Here is a 17,174-nt window from a genome sequence, read left to right on the forward strand (position 1 = left end):
TCTTCACTCCAGCCAGTGTTTCTATCCCAAAAACTTGCTCTAGCCACATACAGAACACACTGCCAGTGTCCTTGCCAAATCCGCCTTTGGCATGCCAGCTTCTCCCCCAGACTTGAGGGGATTTTAGGAGCAGCTGAAAGTAGCTGGGCACCCCGCTGTTGCCCCCTCCAGTCCCATCATTAAGGTAGGAAGAGACCTCCAAGATCATCTGGTCCAACCATCCCCCCACCACCAATATCAAACCATGTCCCTAAGCACCACATCCAACCTTTCCTTGAACCCCCCCAGGGACGGTGACTCCACCACCTCCCTGGGCAACCCGTCCCAGTGCCTGACTGCTCTTTCTGAGCAGAAATGTCTCCTCATTTCCAACCTGAACTGTCCCTGACACAACTTGAGGCTGTTTCCTCTACTCCTAGCGCTGGTTATCTGCCAGAAGAGGCCGACCCCCAGCTCTCCACACCTTCCTCTCAGGCAGAGAGAGCAATGAGGTCTCCCCTGAGCCTCCTCTTCTCCAGACCAAACACCCCCAGCTCCCTCAGCCGCTCCTCACAGGACCTGTGCTCCAGGCCCTCACCAGCTCCCACACCCTCTCCTTCCTCCCCTCCTAGTGTGCTCGCAGCGTGCGGAGCGGGGGACGGGAGGCAGGGGGCTGGGAGGCAGGGGGCTGCCATCTTCTGCCTGCTCCCCTCCTCTCCCATCCCCTCCCGGGGGCTGCCGGCCCCTCAGAGCCGCGCAGCGCCCGGTGCCCGCAGCTCCGCCCCGCGCCCGCCCGTGGGCTGTGGCCGGGCGGCAGCGGAGCAGCCTCGGCCGCCGCCATGCAGCCGCCGCCGCCGCCTCCCCGCCCCGCCATGCCGCAGCCGTAGGCAGCCGCCGGCCGCACGCAGCCCTCGGCCCCCGGGAGGCGGCGGAGGCGGCGGTGGCGGTGGCGGCGGGCCCTGCCTTCGCCTCGCCCTGCCCGATGGGCAGCCTGCTGAGCGGCGTCAGCTTCAAGGAGCCCACCACGGTGGAGGACTGCGACTCCACCTGGGAGACCGACTCGGAGCCCGAGCCGCCGCCGGAGCCCGCCGGGGACCCGCGGCCCCTGGAAGGGGCGGGCGCGGCCGGGGGAGCCGCCGAGGAGCCGCCCGCTGACGGCCGGCCCCGGGAGCCGCCGGGGGACGCGGAGCGGGCCGAGGCCGACACCGCCAGCCCCGAGCAGGTACCGCCCGCCCCGCTGCCCCCCCGGGAAGGGCTCGGCCAGGCCTCGGCAGCCCGCGAGCCCCGGGGGTGGAGGAGCTGAGGCCGGGCAGGGCAGCGGGGGGGGGTCCCCAGCCTGCTGCGGAGCGCTCCGTGCTGGCCCCCGGGGGTTGCTCGGCCCAAAATGCTGGCCCTAAAGCGTATAAAGGGGTGCTCTGCCGAAATTGCTGGCCCTGAAGCGTTTACAGGGCTGCTCTGGCAATAATCTCACAGAATTTCGGAATCAAGGCATGGGGGACCAGCTGGGGCCAGGTTTTAGCCTGCTGGACGTACCGCGTTTGTATGTGGGTCAGACACTGCCATAGTGCAAAATTAAATTGGTTTAAGTGTTTTATCCTCTTCTGCGTGATGTATGGTGATAGATAACTAAAGCCTGCTGCTGCCAGGTACCTCACGCAGGAGGGACGGCGTGCTCAGGGCAGCCTGCTTCGCCTGTAGGTGTGGTCAGAGATAGCCTTGCGAAAGGATGCTCCAGGACAGGTGCTTGCTTGCCAATAACATCATATTAACAAGCAGCAGGATGTGCAGCTATAAAGGGGAATGTCCAGTGCAGTCATAGGGAATTTCCCCCTTTTCGACTTCACTTTAGCCCATTGTATGTGTAGTGCAAGGAGTTCCCTCATTTGGTCACTGGTTTTAGAGTAGAGACTTATTTTAGTGAACTAACCCGTACAAAACTCTTAGTTACGGTACAGGCATGAAGAAATTTTGAAGAACATGAAGTGGTCGCTAGCAAGCTGAATTCTCTCTAGACTACTACTTAATTTTCCTCAATAAGCGCAGGCTTTTCAAGTGTACTGTTAAGTCAGTGGGATTGTTTCCACTGCCCTTGATACACTCTGGTTGTTTCGGGTCATAGCTTCCAAGTGTCTGGGGTTCAGTACAGGGTCTCCTACGAGTATATTTTCTCTATGTGAGTGGGTTTTTTTTTGTTGTTGTTGTTTAGTGGTACTTCTTGCTAGGATTTAAGTTCTGAGAAATGAATAGTAGAAAATGGTTCAAGAAGGTATTTGAACTGCAAGTTAGCTTGTCTATGACTATTCATTTTCTTCCACAGGACGTTAGTGATAGCAGTTAACACAACATGCACATGATAGTGTTTGCAGATAGTGTGGTTTCCAAAGTTACTGTCTCTGTACTTTAACGTTCAATTACTTATTTTATCTTCTGTTGGCACTTCCTGGTTAACTTCAAAGTCTGACATTTGGAAATGACAGTAAACTTGTTGGTTTAAATTCAGCCTCATTGGAAGGATGCCTCATAGCCATACTTCTGGGTTTTGCTGAGTTTTGTTGTGGTTTTTGCTGTGGTTAGTTGGTTGGTTCTTTTGATTTAGGTTTAAAGTATGTGGTGTGAAGTATGCGGCAGGGAGATGCCTGGTGTTTGACCAGGCAGTAGGCAAATACATCTACTTGTGTATGTTTACATTGCTGAAATCCATTATGAAAAATAATTATTTTAATATTACCCAGGTTCAGTATTTAGTGTGTTTGTTTATGGTTATTATCTATTTTTTAAACGTTTCAGAACAGTGATGGAACTGAGCTGACAGCCAAGCCAAAGAGAAGCTTCTATGCAGCAAGAGATTTATACAAGTACCGACACCAGTATCCAGTAAGAATATTTTATGCTTTAAAATTCCCAATTTAGTAGAGAGCAGCACACAACCTAAAAATTCCTAAACTTTATGGTGCCTAATAAATATGAGGAATTAGTGTATTAGTAGTAAAAAGCTGTTGCAAAGGTCCAATATATTTAAGCGGGAGAGGGGTAAAACATCTTCTTATCCTAGATGTAAATGCAAGCACATGAGGTGTGTAAGCCTGGGAATAATGGCAGGAGCCCAGGAAAATATTTGTGCTTTGAATGCTGATAAGGGTGGATAAAGTTTGGACTTCGTATTATTTGTCTCTTGGAAATTCCTTGAGACCAAAGTCTGGGTGCTGCTATGCTTGCAGCTCTGACTTGGTAGAAGGCACCAGTCAGAAGGAACTGGCACATCCTTAAAGTGTTTTACCTGGGCTGAATCTTTATGTGTGTGACTTCCATTTCTCCTAAAATGCTGAAATATTTTTGTCCTCAAATTGTTCAGAGAGCAGAATGTTACTTTGTGGGTATTCTAAGTAGTGTGGGGTTTTTTGTTTGTTTGTTTGTTTTGTTTGTGTTTTCTGTTTTGTTTTGTAGGGTGATAATGTCCTGTTTTCTTTCTTTCAGCAGAACTTTAAGGATCTTCGATACCAAAATGACTTGTGCAATCTCCGCTTTTACAAAAACAAAATCCCTTTCAAGCCCGATGGTGAGTAATCTGGGACAATAGTAGTGATAACAGAAGAATGTTCAACACTTATAGTAACAAAGCGAAACTGTAGTGATAATTACCGTGCTGACAAATTAGAGGTGTATGGCTATATTTAGTGTGATTTAAACCTCCTCTGTTGCTTATCAATTAACATGTTGATAAGCAAGTTGTGTTTAAGCCAAAGTTTTGCATTTTTCAGAATGATGTAGTATAAGGTGTTGTTTACACAACTGATTTAGAGCAGTGGCACTGCCTTTTATTAAACAAAGATAACGTTGTTCCACCATGCTTTGCAAACTCCTGGCGCTTGAAAAGGAGTGGCAGGGATCAGGGTGTTATTCCTAGCACTGTGAGGGGAAAATGAATGCACTGTCACTTCCTCATGTGTGAGAAATTATTTTATTATCATTGTTATAATAATCAAAGCCCCTGGTGGTTCTGGTATTGAAGCAGGACCCTCACATGCAAGGTTCTGCATGAATACGGAAAGAGCTGAAAGATGACAAACCTGGCTCTAGAGAGTTTGCTATCCTCTTGTCTCTCATGCTTTGACTGCAGACAGATGGAGAAGCAGAAGGGGACAATAAAACAGTAGTGGTTAGAATGATAGACAGGAAGGAGTCTTGGCACATGAGAGCTTAGCCATTGACAAAAAAAAAAATTGCGATCAAAAATACTCTTTTGAGAGTTTTGAAAGAATGAGGCGGAGGTTACTTTGAGGGTGTTTGCAGACAGATCCTCTTGGCACGAGGACAGCTTGGGAGGAAATACAAGACTGCATATTTGAATACAGAAGAAGTGAGAAGTGGAGGCTGCAGTTGAGGGCTGGCCAGAGGCAGGCATCAGTCTCATGGCAGCGCATGGGTTGTGACAAGGTGGGGTGGGGCGGGTCACAAAAGACTTTGAAAATGAAGGCACACAGTTTTTCTTTGATGTTACAGAAAAGGGCTTCACAATGGAAGAACACAAAGCAAAAAAGTCAGTGTTTTTTTTTTTTTTTTTTTTTTTTAAAAAAAAGGTGTAGTGTAGAAACATGATCTTAGCAGCAGCATTCAGGGTAGATATAAGTGTGTCAGCAGTGTACTTTTCAAGGCTGGTAAAAAGGATGTTAAGGTGCAAAACATCAAAATTCTGATGGAATATTATACAGAATGGTGTAAAGACATCAATATAGCCTGGAAGGTTGGAAATAACAGCTGCTTAAAGGCAAGACAGTGATAATAACCTCAGCAATCAAGAAGATAAATCAGGTAACGCAAAAGAAAGATAAGACTTCTGTTTTAATTATCTTGAGCTTTATCTAGATATCCACAAGCAAATATTAAAGATTGTTTTTAGCTTGGCAAGAGGAGTTGAATCTGTGAGTTACTAGTAACAGAGAAAGCATTACGCAGAGAACTGAAAGAAAGATAAAGGTACTGAGGACCATGTGAACCTGAAACTGAAAGCCAGAAAAGGTTTGGGGCGGGGGGAATCCTTTAAAAGGCAAAAAAAATAAGGAGGTATTTCAGAAGGTTAGCCAGGAGAAGAGACAGGAGGCAAGCCCTCCACCAGCTTCCATGACTAAAACTTGTAAAAACTAAAGCTGGTCTTAAAATTTTCTCTTTTTGGAGAAAATCGTGTTTGGTGTCAAAAGCTGGTAGGCTGCAGAAGCTGAAGGGTTGATGGCTGTGGCTTAGTAGATGTTTTTACTGAGAATGGTAAAGATTCGGCACAACCTTGACTTCACTCTCACAGACCTGAGTTTTCAGAGGTGTCTAAGCCACCAAGTTATAGACTGCAGTCATGGGGAATGTTATTTAAAAAAAAAAAAAAAAAAAAAAGACATTTTAATGCAGTCCTAAATCTGAAGTTTAATTCCATGACCTACAGACTTCCTGTGCATTCTGACTTGGTCCTGAAATTTAGCAGCAAGTTACCTGATAGTTGAAATATAGTTACTGTAAAAGTTGTGCAGAGTATGGTGATGGCAGGACGTCCTCTTGGTTGGGTCCTTTTCCAGCCTTGCATGCGCTGTAAATCCCATGTTCTTGGCAACCCCTTTGACTGGCTTCTTTCTCCATTGTATGAAGAAAAGCAGCAAGTGAGCTCTTGTCATTGGGAGTGAGGTAGAAATTTTCACTGGACAGGGAGAGAGATGTACAACATGTCATGTACAGCAGGAGACTATTTACATGGGGCTTTGAGCTTTTTGGGCTGCCAATGTGCTATTTGATTTTGGGAGAGGCTGTGCTGCAGTGGTAAAATATCATTGGTTTCTGAGCAGAAATAGGCTAATGCTGTGCGTCCATGGAAAGAGATTGTGTAGCTTTTGGAGCAAGTAACCTCCTCTTGTGTATTTGTACAGTGCCTGGAAGAGAGATGCCCGGGCCCACGACTGAATGGTCTCAGTGCAAAGAATGATTTCTTTTGTGTGTGCTTTGTCTCCTTTTTCTATCACTGTCTTTCTGAGAGAAACTGACTAAAACCCACAACTGTTTTGAGACTACTAAAAGCTGAAATTCCCATTTGTTGAGCTTGGCCCCAAGGTTGGACTCATAGCAGAAAATACTCAATACATCAATTCTTTTGGCCACAGATAATTGCAAAACATTTTCAAATCTTGTTATTATTTATAGCTGGAAGGATTCCTGGAATAAAAGATCTATTGAAGTGTTGAGGCTGTGTAATACTAAGGCGATATATATGCAGAGCTTTCTCATGTTAAAGAAATGGCAGGTGATTGTGTTTTAGTATTTTGCATAAGTGATTTGTCAATGTGTGCTAAAGGAATCTAGGACATGAGATGTTCAGAAAAGTGTATTTTTCAGAGGTTATTGTTGCATACCCTCTACTGGTAAGTACCTTGGTATAAGTCAGTTGATTTTGTTTGTATTGAAATTTGATGAAACTCTTGTCTTTAATTAAGTTTCAGTAACTAATTTATTTTTAATTTAAAAATAACGTTTGCAACAGACCTTATTTTACATAGGATGTGAAAGAAAAAAGTTTGTATTTTGTCACTGTGTTAATATGGCGTGTACTTTCTTCATGTGGCTGAAAGCTGACGTTGATGGCTACCTAACAGTTTCCAAATTATTTTTATGCAGGGGTTTACATTGAAGAAGTCCTAAATAAATGGAAAGGAGACTATGAGAAACTGGAACATAACCACACTTACATACAGTGGTTGGTCACTTACTACCTTTTTCTGTTTCAAAGCATTGCATTGATTCAGTGTTTATATGCTGGAAATTGTAATGTGCTTTTTCTTTTAACAGGCTTTTCCCACTGAGGGAACAAGGTCTGAACTTCTATGCTAAAGAATTAACTACATATGAAATTGAGGTAATACAAGTTGAGCTTAAAACAAACCACATTAATATTGATGTGACTACTTTTTGTTATGTGGAGTTGTTTTATGCGATGCAGAAGTTCTTGCTTCAGTGCCACTAAGAATTTTGGATATATTCTTTGTTTATTAGGAGTTCAAGAAAACAAAGGAAGCAATTAGAAGATTCCTTTTGGCTTACAAAATGATGTTGGAGTTTTTTGGAATAAAACTAATTGATAAAACTGGAAACGTAGCCCGAGCTGCTAACTGGCAAGAAAGATTTCAGCATTTGAATGAGTAAGTAATGACATCCACTCAACACTCTAGAATTGCCATAGAATCTCTTCAGCCTTTTGTTTCCTAGAGAAAGGAAGATGTATTTTCCAAAGAATCGAAATAGTCCGTAACTGGTTTGTGTCAGTATGTGGATGTTCTTCCTTCCCCTTTTTTTGATTGTGCTTCTCACCCATTAGCAGTCTAAGTGACATCAGTGAATTCCCCACAAATACAACTTCAGATGGTGCTGAAGAAGATCACAATTCCAAACTAATTTGTCTGTCTTGCCACTGAGTGCATTGTCACTTGATCCCAAAGCACTGCTTCTCAATTATGAGGAATGAGGTGCTTATTTTGTAATCACGTTTCTTGTTGAGAAAAATCAAGTTCTCCACAGCTGTATAGAAGCTAAGTAATAAAGATTTCCCTCTCTTCTCCAAACATGATCTGTGTTGGATTTAATACTTTTTAACAGCAGTGCCTAACTGGAGAGGTTTAGACATTTATTAAGTCAAACTTTATCTCCAGCTTTCAGCAAAATGCCATCTGTCATCATCCTTTGGCATTGTGGGGAGCTTGAGTTTGCACTGAATTTTTGTCCAATGCAGTTGTATCAAAATTTCTCTTCAAATCTTGTAATTACTTTTGTAATACCTCTGACCATAGAGCTAAAGACTGGACAAAACAAAATACTGCAAGAAAACAAACAAAATCTTATTACTTAAGGTAGAATTGCTAATGACTAAATGTGAATGAATAATGAAAGTAACCACTAATTTCACTCGAATACTATGAGCTAATTGACAGGTATGTACTCAGGCTCAGGCCATAGATAAAAGAGAGTTTCAGAAGGCCCAAATGAAAGGCACTGCACATTCTTACGTTGTAATTACTATATTATTATTATATATAGTAATGATATAAGTGTGTGTGACTATATGTGTGTAGCTACTCACTAAAAATAATATCAGTGAGCAACTATGCTAGTTTAAATCAGGAACTGAGACTCTCTTTACTTAAGTTTGGCCATCTGAAATTCAGACATTTGGGTTTCACTATTCACCTAGGCATACTCTATGAAGAAATAGTATTTCAGAAAAACTTCCAGAAGATAACTAATTCCGTTTATCTTAGATATATGCTATAATAGAAGGACTTGCTCTCCAGGGGTGCCCGTTTTGCCTCTCAGGACTGTCTGTCTACATAATGTAGGTAGCTAGCTTAGAGTGGAGACACAGCTTCTAAATGGCTAAGGTGTAGTCTAGTGAATCATGTTCTGTAGCTGTATGACTACAATACACTACAAGAAAAATGTTTTATAGAAATGACTGCTTTCTCCTTGGAAAAATATATACAGTAGAAGGAATCAAAATTGGTACACAGTGCTTTTCTTTCATCTACTGCCTCAGTGCCTTTTGCAGACACTAATTTTCACTTCCAACATCCTCACAAAGGAGGTACTAGCAAGCTTCATCAGCTGTGAGAAATTAAAGTACAGAAAGCTTGAAGTACACATCTTGAATGATTAAAAATGAGTGAGGAATTGCAGTTCCAGTTCTGTAAGGATTTTATTTTTCTGTTTCAATGGAATTATTTCAACCTTTTCTTCCAAAGGTCTCAACACAACTACTTGAGAATCACTCGAATTCTGAAAAGTCTTGGTGAACTTGGATATGAGAGTTTCAAATCTCCCCTGGTAAAATTTATTCTCCATGAAGCTCTTGTCGAAGATACCATTCCCAACATTAAGCAAAGTGCTCTAGAATATTTTGTGTATACTATTAGAGACCGAAGAGAAAGGAGAAAACTCCTGAGATTTGCCCAGCAACATTACACACCATCAGAGCATTTTATCTGGGGACCCCCAAAAAAGCAGAAGTCAGAGGGAAACAAAACAAGTAAAAAACCAGCATCTCCTATTTCTATTCACAGTAGTTACATTTCTAAGCATAAGAAGCCGAAGGAGCCTAAGAGTACATCCACAAGTGGAAGCTCAACTAGTAAAGCAACTGAAGAAAGAAAGGTAGAACTCACGAAAAGTGGAGAAGAAAATGAGCAGGATGAACAAGAAATGAACTGTGATGCTCTTAAGCAAAGCAGCAGTGAAAAGAACAGTGATCCTGATACTAGTCAGCTTTCAAAACCAGAAGAAACTCATGATACTTCAGACAAAAAGGAGGATGCTCCTCATTCAAAAAAAGAGGATGAAACTATGGACAGTGACTCCGGAAGTCACCCAAGTGTTGTAGAGAAAGATTTATGTGACACTGAGAATTGTTCAAATAGCACGTCAGCAGATGTACAAGATAGCCTTGATACGGATACGCTTTCAGAGGAGACCACCACAAAAACTAAGGATGACCTCAAATCATGAGTCTGAGGTTAAAAATCGTTGTTTCGTAATGAATGAAGCAAATTATTCATCACTTTTTCATTTTGCATAACATTTACATCAAATCTAGTATAAAGTGTTCATGAGACTTTGCTTGTTGTGAATGCATCAGATTAGACTTCTGTTAGGTTAATGAATTTTACCTTTTTTAATCTCAGTTGATCAGATAGAAATCAAGTATGGTTATTTAAAATAATTGTGTACGTTCAAAGCCTAGGAATTCATTATCTTTTCCAGACAGATTGCATAGGAAAAAAATAGCTATTCCATTACATTCATCTTTCTTTTTTTAACCTAAAAATTACTAGAAATAGAAACTCTTGAAACTTAAAAATTCTGATATTCCTTTTACATTGCTTTAAATTTTTATTTCTTTTTATGAAATGGCTAGAAATTCTTTGAAGAGCAAAGCTTTTCCCTAGCAGATTTTAAATTTTTGGGGGGGAACTATATTTATGTTAATGGCAGTATTTGCACAGCATTTTACCGTAGATTAGCACCCTTGTCTGAGACACTAGGTAATAGATAGCAAAATATCTTATGCAGCTGGGTATCCTTTACATCAAATAAAAGTTTAACTTACAGTGAAACTGTATCCACAGCTTTTGGGTACAAGGGAAGATGCACTTTAAACTTCTTTTAGGCCCTTTGAAGTTTTCTCATGACTCATGTGCCACTTCTGCTAACTCGAGGTGAGGTGGGATCGTTTTTAGCTGTGGTCTCAGTGTGAAAGCACTCTGTTGATCAGCTCGCCCAGCTGGCTTCGGCACCTGTGAAGCCTCTGTCCCTGGAAATCAATCACCAACAGCTCAAAAGCAGTGTCTTCACAGCAAAGTACTGCTTAGGCATCAAAGCCATCAGAGAGACCGTCACCAGGTCTGTCCAGCTGGATCATAACTGAATTTGGACATTTCTTGGCCAGTTTTGGTCGAGATCTATACAATGCTGAACCCACAGATGCTGGTCTGTGAGAGAAAGGGATTCCAGCTGTCTCATTCCTCCCTTTGCTCTATCAGAGTTCTTTCACACTGCTTAATGCTATTTTCATAATGGGCTGAAACCTGAGAAAAGCCAGCCTGCTAGCATGACTGGAGCCCAACAGATAGGAATTTCCCAATTAAGATCTTCCCCAGAGTTGTTTACTTAAGGACCATCTGCTTTCCCTGAGCATCCTCTGCTGACTTCATGCCATTCAATCTAGCAAGACACTACCCAGCGAGTTAATTGTATGAATTAAAAAATAATGCAGGTAGAACTCATGCTTTCTACAGTCCTAAAGTAGTCTAAAACTTCTATATGTATTTTCTATTTTAAAATGTATATATAATCCACTGCCTTTAATGTATTTTTGATGAAATATTATAAAGCAAGTACCTGACTACAGTTTGAGTGTCAGAGTGCTGCAAGACTTGATTCAAGTCTTGTAACTCAAAATGACAAAGTCTTCAGGGGTTTCAAAGCATAGACAAGATGTCTTATATTTTTCTGTGTCACTAGTTCCCATTATGGCAGTACATCACTCCTTGCTTTCCCCGGCTAGTATTGTTTCTTGGGGTCACACAGAGTTGTAGTTAGAGATCTGGGTACCTATGGACAATAACTAAACTCTTTCCATCCAAAAAAAAAGGCAGGGAAGTGGAAAGCCACATTCCTCCTTTTCTGTGCTGTCTTATAAGGAAAGGGACATCATATTTGTGAGTTGTTTCTGGCTTTTTTGTTTTGTTTTTTAAGGGTAGCCCAGGTCGCTCCAACAGGCATTAAGTCTGTCTGAATGGAAATGTCCCAGAGAATTCCCCCCCAGCCACTGCTTTAACAAAGGCTGGTGCTGAGAATTATCTTCAAATTCCCCTGGACTTAAACCACTTCCATGTTTGGACCTGACCTGAGTAGAAGGGGACAGGAAATGTTTGGATAAAATTGGTCCATGTAGTTAAAGACTCTAACCCCATGCATACATGCAGGGAGGACAGCTTTATGTTCTGCCTCTGACTTTTTAAATCTCGAGTGCCTAACCTTGCCAACTTAATAGCATTGTTTAACATAGTTATTTCTTGAATGGCATAGGGAAAATTTAACACTGTGCATGAAGAACATAACCGTAAGGTAGCTAGTTATACAGAACCTTCAATTTCTAGACTTTAATACTGAAGTTAACCATTTTTTTTTAAATTACATAGTGTTCAACTGGAATAGGGGACACTGGGGGTGTTATATTTATATTGTAATTTGACTGAACATAGATGATCTCAGGAGATTTTCCGTCTTTTGACTACTGAACAACAACAGAAAGAGAAACCCATAGCTCTTAAACCAGGAAGCTCTTGGGATGCACATCCAAAATATTTCTCTGCAGTATGTTATTGTGACACAGCTTTCACCTATATTTGCTTGCTGGTTGTCCACTCATAATTGCGTACTTAATCTAAGAAATTACTTTTTTGTTTGTCTATTTACTTATTTATTTTTGTTTGTTGTTTTCACCTGGCAGGGCTGTTTGCATTAAGGGCCCAGTGAGTCTTAAAATACAGTTGAGAACTTTGAAATCTGTATCCTTATTAACTTAAAAATAAATTAAAAAAAAAAAATCAGGATAATTCTGTCACTTTTTATAGAAGTGAGAATAGCAGTGACATGTCAATTAGCCTTGAAGAACTTTGTGGTAAGACACGTTTTTTATTTCTGATGGCCTCCTGCTTTCTGTACCCTTTGTCTTATAGCTGTACCAACAGAATTACTCCCATGGGACACTTCAACTTCAACTAAGAAATTCTGTGTAAAATGTGAGGGTTTACCATTATTTTCACGGAGGAGTTGTTTCTCCTGATTTTCTAAGTGCTTGAAAGAAGGATTCACTGCAGAGCAGTCGCAGAGTGTAGAGTGCCATGGAGATTTGTGGGGATCAAGTGAGTGCACTCTATGAGTTTTAGTACAGAATGATGTCCTTAGCAGCCAGAAGTGCCCTGTTTTCTTTAGTTTTTAAGGTTTTCTTAGTTTTTGAGGCTTTCAGGTTTCCAAGTGTTCTTGTAGATGCCAGTGCTTAATTATTTAAGCATTACTTCAGAAAATTAATGTGTGCAAAGAAAGTCAGGACAATTGCTCATTATTAAACTTGTTTCTCTTTTTTCTTTTTTTGTCTTTTTTTTTTTTTTTTGCCTTGCTGTGCACTTAAGTATTCAGGGATTTCTGCGTACGTACCTCTATTACAATGCATTTTGGCTATGTTTTACCAGAATCTGACCTAGTCCCGTAATAATGGAGTGGGGCCTCCCATGTAGGGGTTCTTTCCCAACAAGTAATCTGAACAGCCTCTGATGCTGAGGGAGAAGCGTGCACATTCATACACCTGTGCATTTTACCCATCCCACAGTGAGAGTGTATGAATGTGCAACTTGACAAACTGAGTGCACATGTGCAAATGAGGACAATTGCACAAATCATGCAAAAATACAGCACTCTAAGATTAGTTACATCTCTGTACCCTACTAGCTAGGACGTAACTGTGCCTCGGTACCTGAGGATGGGTTGGCATAGAGGCTAAAAGCTTGGGTACGTGAGGTATGCACTGCAGACTGTTCAGATCAGAAGAGTTAGCATGTGCACTTGTCTGGGAGCAGAACCAAGCTTCTGGTGTCTATTGCTCCTCTTTAAAGGTGTGATCCTGAAGGATGCTAAAAATATTTTCAGTAAGCCTTTGGGAGCTGTTCCGTGGCTTGGTCAGCTCCTCAGTTTCCTGCTCCTAAGTTTACAGCAGCCTGATGCATTAGGTATTTGTGTAATCATAGGTAATATTTCATCTAACCTAGTGTAAGCCTCCTTTAATTATTCCAGGATGATTCTAACAATCTACAGTTGTACTGTACCTGTACTAGAACCAGAAAGTTTACAGACCCTATAAACTTTGTATAATTTTGATGGATGATCCAATAAGGTAAGTCAAAGGAGATATAATATATTTAAATGGAAATCAGCTCTTGTTTTTTTTTCTTTTTTCTTTTTTTTTTTTTTTTTTTAATAAAACATATTTTTATCTGTTTAATCGAATTATTTTGTGTACCTTTCTTTTCCTGAAATTTGTGGTGGTAGTGATTTGTCCAATGGCTGAGAAGCAGGGGGGAGTGGTAAAGGCTGTGTCGAGAACCAAAAGGTAGAAGTACTGTTACAGACAACTTGGAAACAGCCTTTTGTGATCATATTTGTGATACAAACCTAATTCCTGTAGACAATTTCTAACCATGTTTATGGAGGAAAGGCAAGTCCTCTTAGACAAGGTATCACCCGAGATGATACCACAGTATTTAGAAAAAATAATCCTAGTCAAAATGTTTATAGAAATGGAAAGCACTTTCCTCTTAGAAGATACAGTATCGCCTCTTTGTATTAGAAGCAAGTGATAATAAGTACAGTAACGCAAAACTGATCACAAATAATAGTAAGATGCATATGTTTGAGTGAAAATGTATCCCTTATTTTTTATCCCTTATTATACTTTTATAGGTAATGTATTAAATTTCCTTGACAGAAGCAGTATTTATGAATAAGATGCAAATAAATGTATGAAGTTTCTCCATCAATAAAACTGTGACAAAATCATGTTAATGGTGTATGTTAGCTTAAGAACTACCATTATGGATCAGAACCAAAGATATATCTAGCCTTGTATCCTGTCACCAACAGTGGCCATCAACAGATAGTGGGAAAGAACAGTTAAAGTTGTTTTTTTTTCTCTATGATTTTTTCCATTTTTAAACTCATGCATTCTTTCAGCCTCAGCAATCCCTGTTGGCTACGAGCTCCACATCTTAGTTTAGTTTTGTTTGCAAAAAGTAATCTCTTTTTTGTCTCAAATTTGTTTATTCAGGAATTGCTAGCGCGTTTGAACACAATTACTGAAAGATGAACACTAATCCATTTCCTGTTCTTAAAAGCCTTGGGAAATTGTAATGCTAAGATACCTGCTTAGGCAGAAAATGTAGTCACTTGTTCTATGCTGATGACAGTATTATCTTACGTGTCCCTTCTGAATAAAGTTTTTACACATAAATTGTTCTATATAAAGCATTAGAAGTCAGATTCCAAATGCAAAAATGATTTTTTTTTTTTTTTTATCTCTGTCAGTGTGAAAGCAAGATCAAAGGCAAAACCTTTTCCTAGCTCACATCTGAGTGAGGTAGCACTGGTTTTGGAGACAAGTAGTAAGGGCATCTATTTGGGCCAGCGTAAATGGGTGTAACATTGTGATTATGTAGAAAACAAAAGTCCTGTCTGAGGTGTGCTGGGAACCATGCTCCTCATTCTGTATTTCAGTAAGTTATTTTGATTCATGTCCCTAGTTCCAATTCCAGTTGAATTCAAGTAACTGCTCAAATGGCATTCCTGCTGGAGAAGGGAGCTTGAAAATGAAAGATGGGACAAAAAGGCCTAAGCATGGGCTCCCTGCCCTCCTTTCACATCACAGTCAGGACCGTAATAGTAGATTCGCTGCTCACAGGTATTTAAATGCAGTCCTCCAAGAGGAATGTAAATTGTGTCTCTGTAATATCTCTGTGCTCTGTATTGCCTGAGAATTATTTATTTTCCTAGGATCTGTGTTCCTTTTACATCCCACGTTCTTGAGTATACCTACTTAAGACCATCAGGGAAAGCAAGAGTTTATTTTAAAGAATATATTTAATACGTGCCATATGTAGTGGACTCTAAACTACAGCTCAAAAGCTATATGAGATCAATTAAAGGGAGGCCTCCTGTGGCTTTACGCTTATAATCACTTTTATATTTATTTTCAGAAGCATAAAGCTGTTTGCTGTAAAATAACAAATGTGAGAATTGGCAAATTGTTCTGAAGGAAGTCTCTTACTTCTGAGGAACTTGGCACTTTTTAATTCTACCACGCTTACAAGTCTAGTGGCGTATTCATCAACTGAAGTTTATTGTGAAATATACTGAATGTATTTACTGCTGTGGCTAACTGTGAAATTTATTGTTTTGCAGTAAAACAGGTTATGGCATTTTTATTTGGGGGACCTGCCGAAGCATGTTTGCTGATCATTAGTTGTTCCTTTTTCTGTGTCTTAACCTATCCCTCAGCTGTTTGTACTTTCAGCAGTTTGAGTTCACAGACTGAAGATTTGGGTATAGGTTTGCACTGATACAATTTGGAGCTATTGTGGACTTGATTGTTAAATGGTATTCTAAGAAAAAAAAGTGTGGTAATTGATAAGAAAAAAATAATAAAGAAACAAAACCCAACATTTTTTACTTGAGAACTGAAACAGCTACATGTCAGTTTTTATGAATGGTCCTGCTCTCTTCTCTGTATTCCTTTGCAGTGTTTGATCACAGAATGCCGTGCATGTTTGGTAGTACCAATACCATATGTATGTGGTAGGAGTGGTAACCAGTTTCTGGGTTTGTAATGCACTATAAAGATATATTTTATAATTCTGTAACTGTATGGCAGTGTTATGCCAAAAAAAAAAAATTGTATAAACATAAAAAGCAATAGTTTATGTTGCTTACTGCTATATTTTCGGTCATTTGTTTGTAAAATGAAATACTTGGATTTCCTTTCAGGTAAATATATTTTTAATAACAGCAGCCAAAAATCTCTAAACTAATAAAGCTTCTTCATTTAGCAGCATTGTTTTAGCAACATGTACAAATACTGTGTGCATCTAATATGTGTAATTGCTGTGCAGCGCTTGTTTGTATAGTCTTCTGTAAATGTATTAGCAGTTATAAGTAGGGCATTAAAGGCTCTGATCCTCCTTTTTTGTTGTCAGTGGCAAAACCACCGTGGAACCACAGAGGAACAAGGAAAGGCCCCGAGTGTGCTTTACTCAAAAATTGTGGGATTTTTTTTATTTCTAATTAAAGGAACAGACATACCAGGGCAACACTGTTCTGAGAGCATTTTTGCCAGATTGAAAGGTAAAACCTCCACAAGTCCCCCAGGGCAGGGAGCTTTCCACCTTATTCTCCAAGCTGCTGGCCTGTGGTGTGGCAGCTTCCCTTAGGCATTGTAAACCTCTGTGGGGGATGAAGGGACATGTGGGGAGCAGCTCACAGCCTGCATCATGCTTCCACAGCTCTATATCTGTTTCCTCCTAACAGGGAGATCGGTGGATGCTCTGAACCTCCACATGTCAGAGACTATACACTTTTCGTGCCAGGAACACGCAAACACAAAGAGCAGGCAGGTGCATGAGTGCTTCATGCAAGGTCTGCCTCTCATGAGGCTGGGAGTTGACCTGGATATGTTAACTCCCATGTTGCCATGTCATCCACCAAAGGGGCAGGTAGCCAATCCTACCGTATGCCAGTGTGTTGCTTCCCTCTTGATTACACCCCAAAATTCAGTCACAGCTCCCTGAAAGCGGACTGAAACGCCAAGGCAGCTGGGACGGTTGATCTGCTCGTTTGTGAGGACGGGCAGGCAGTTACCCTCTGTGCCCTTGAAACATAAACTTTACAACCGAAGCCTTATGGCCTGTGTATAGATGCCAAGTTGTTATACTGCTCGTTGTTTTGGGCTTCTGAGCATGTCTGCAGTAAAAAGACCAGTCCTTTGTGACCACGGGTCCTCATGGACATCAGAGCTGCTTCTGAAAAGCTTCCCTGGGGCGCAGTACGAGTGTGAGAACATAAACTAATGTCCT

At 40.9% G+C, this 17,174-nt stretch overlaps 1 protein-coding gene across 2 annotated transcripts; it reads left to right on the forward strand.

The window, feature by feature from the left end:
* Positions 1-705: 705 nt before the first annotated feature.
* Positions 706-16,283, forward strand: OGFRL1 (opioid growth factor receptor like 1). Of its 2 annotated transcripts, none has more exons than XM_068678231.1 (7): positions 706-1,201; positions 2,767-2,853; positions 3,457-3,535; positions 6,628-6,706; positions 6,799-6,865; positions 7,003-7,148; positions 8,742-16,283. In XM_068678231.1, the coding sequence occupies exons 1-7, from the start codon at positions 962-964 to the stop codon at positions 9,499-9,501; spliced, it is 1,458 nt and encodes a 485-aa protein (XP_068534332.1). In that variant the 5' UTR covers positions 706-961; the 3' UTR covers positions 9,502-16,283. The 2 variants fall into 2 exon arrangements, with proteins under 2 accessions (XP_068534332.1, XP_068534331.1); XM_068678230.1 differs by having other exon boundaries at positions 708-1,201; positions 3,454-3,535.
* Positions 16,284-17,174: the final 891 nt, after the last annotated feature.

The sequence above is a fragment of the Anas acuta genome, chromosome 3 (assembly GCF_963932015.1).
Source record: "Anas acuta chromosome 3, bAnaAcu1.1, whole genome shotgun sequence".
In the NCBI taxonomy this organism is placed as follows: domain Eukaryota; kingdom Metazoa; phylum Chordata; class Aves; order Anseriformes; family Anatidae; genus Anas; species Anas acuta.

Excerpts from the sequence above, each read along its gene's own strand:
- OGFRL1 (XM_068678230.1), top strand. The coding sequence starts at position 962 with ATGGGCAGCCTGCTGAGCGGCGTCAGCTTCAAGGAGCCCACCACGGTG. Across the intron at positions 1,202-2,766 it reads ACACCGCCAGCCCCGAGCAG|AACAGTGATGGAACTGAGCT; the intron begins GTACCGCCCGCC and ends TAAACGTTTCAG. Across the intron at positions 6,866-7,002 it reads TAACTACATATGAAATTGAG|GAGTTCAAGAAAACAAAGGA; the intron begins GTAATACAAGTT and ends TTTGTTTATTAG.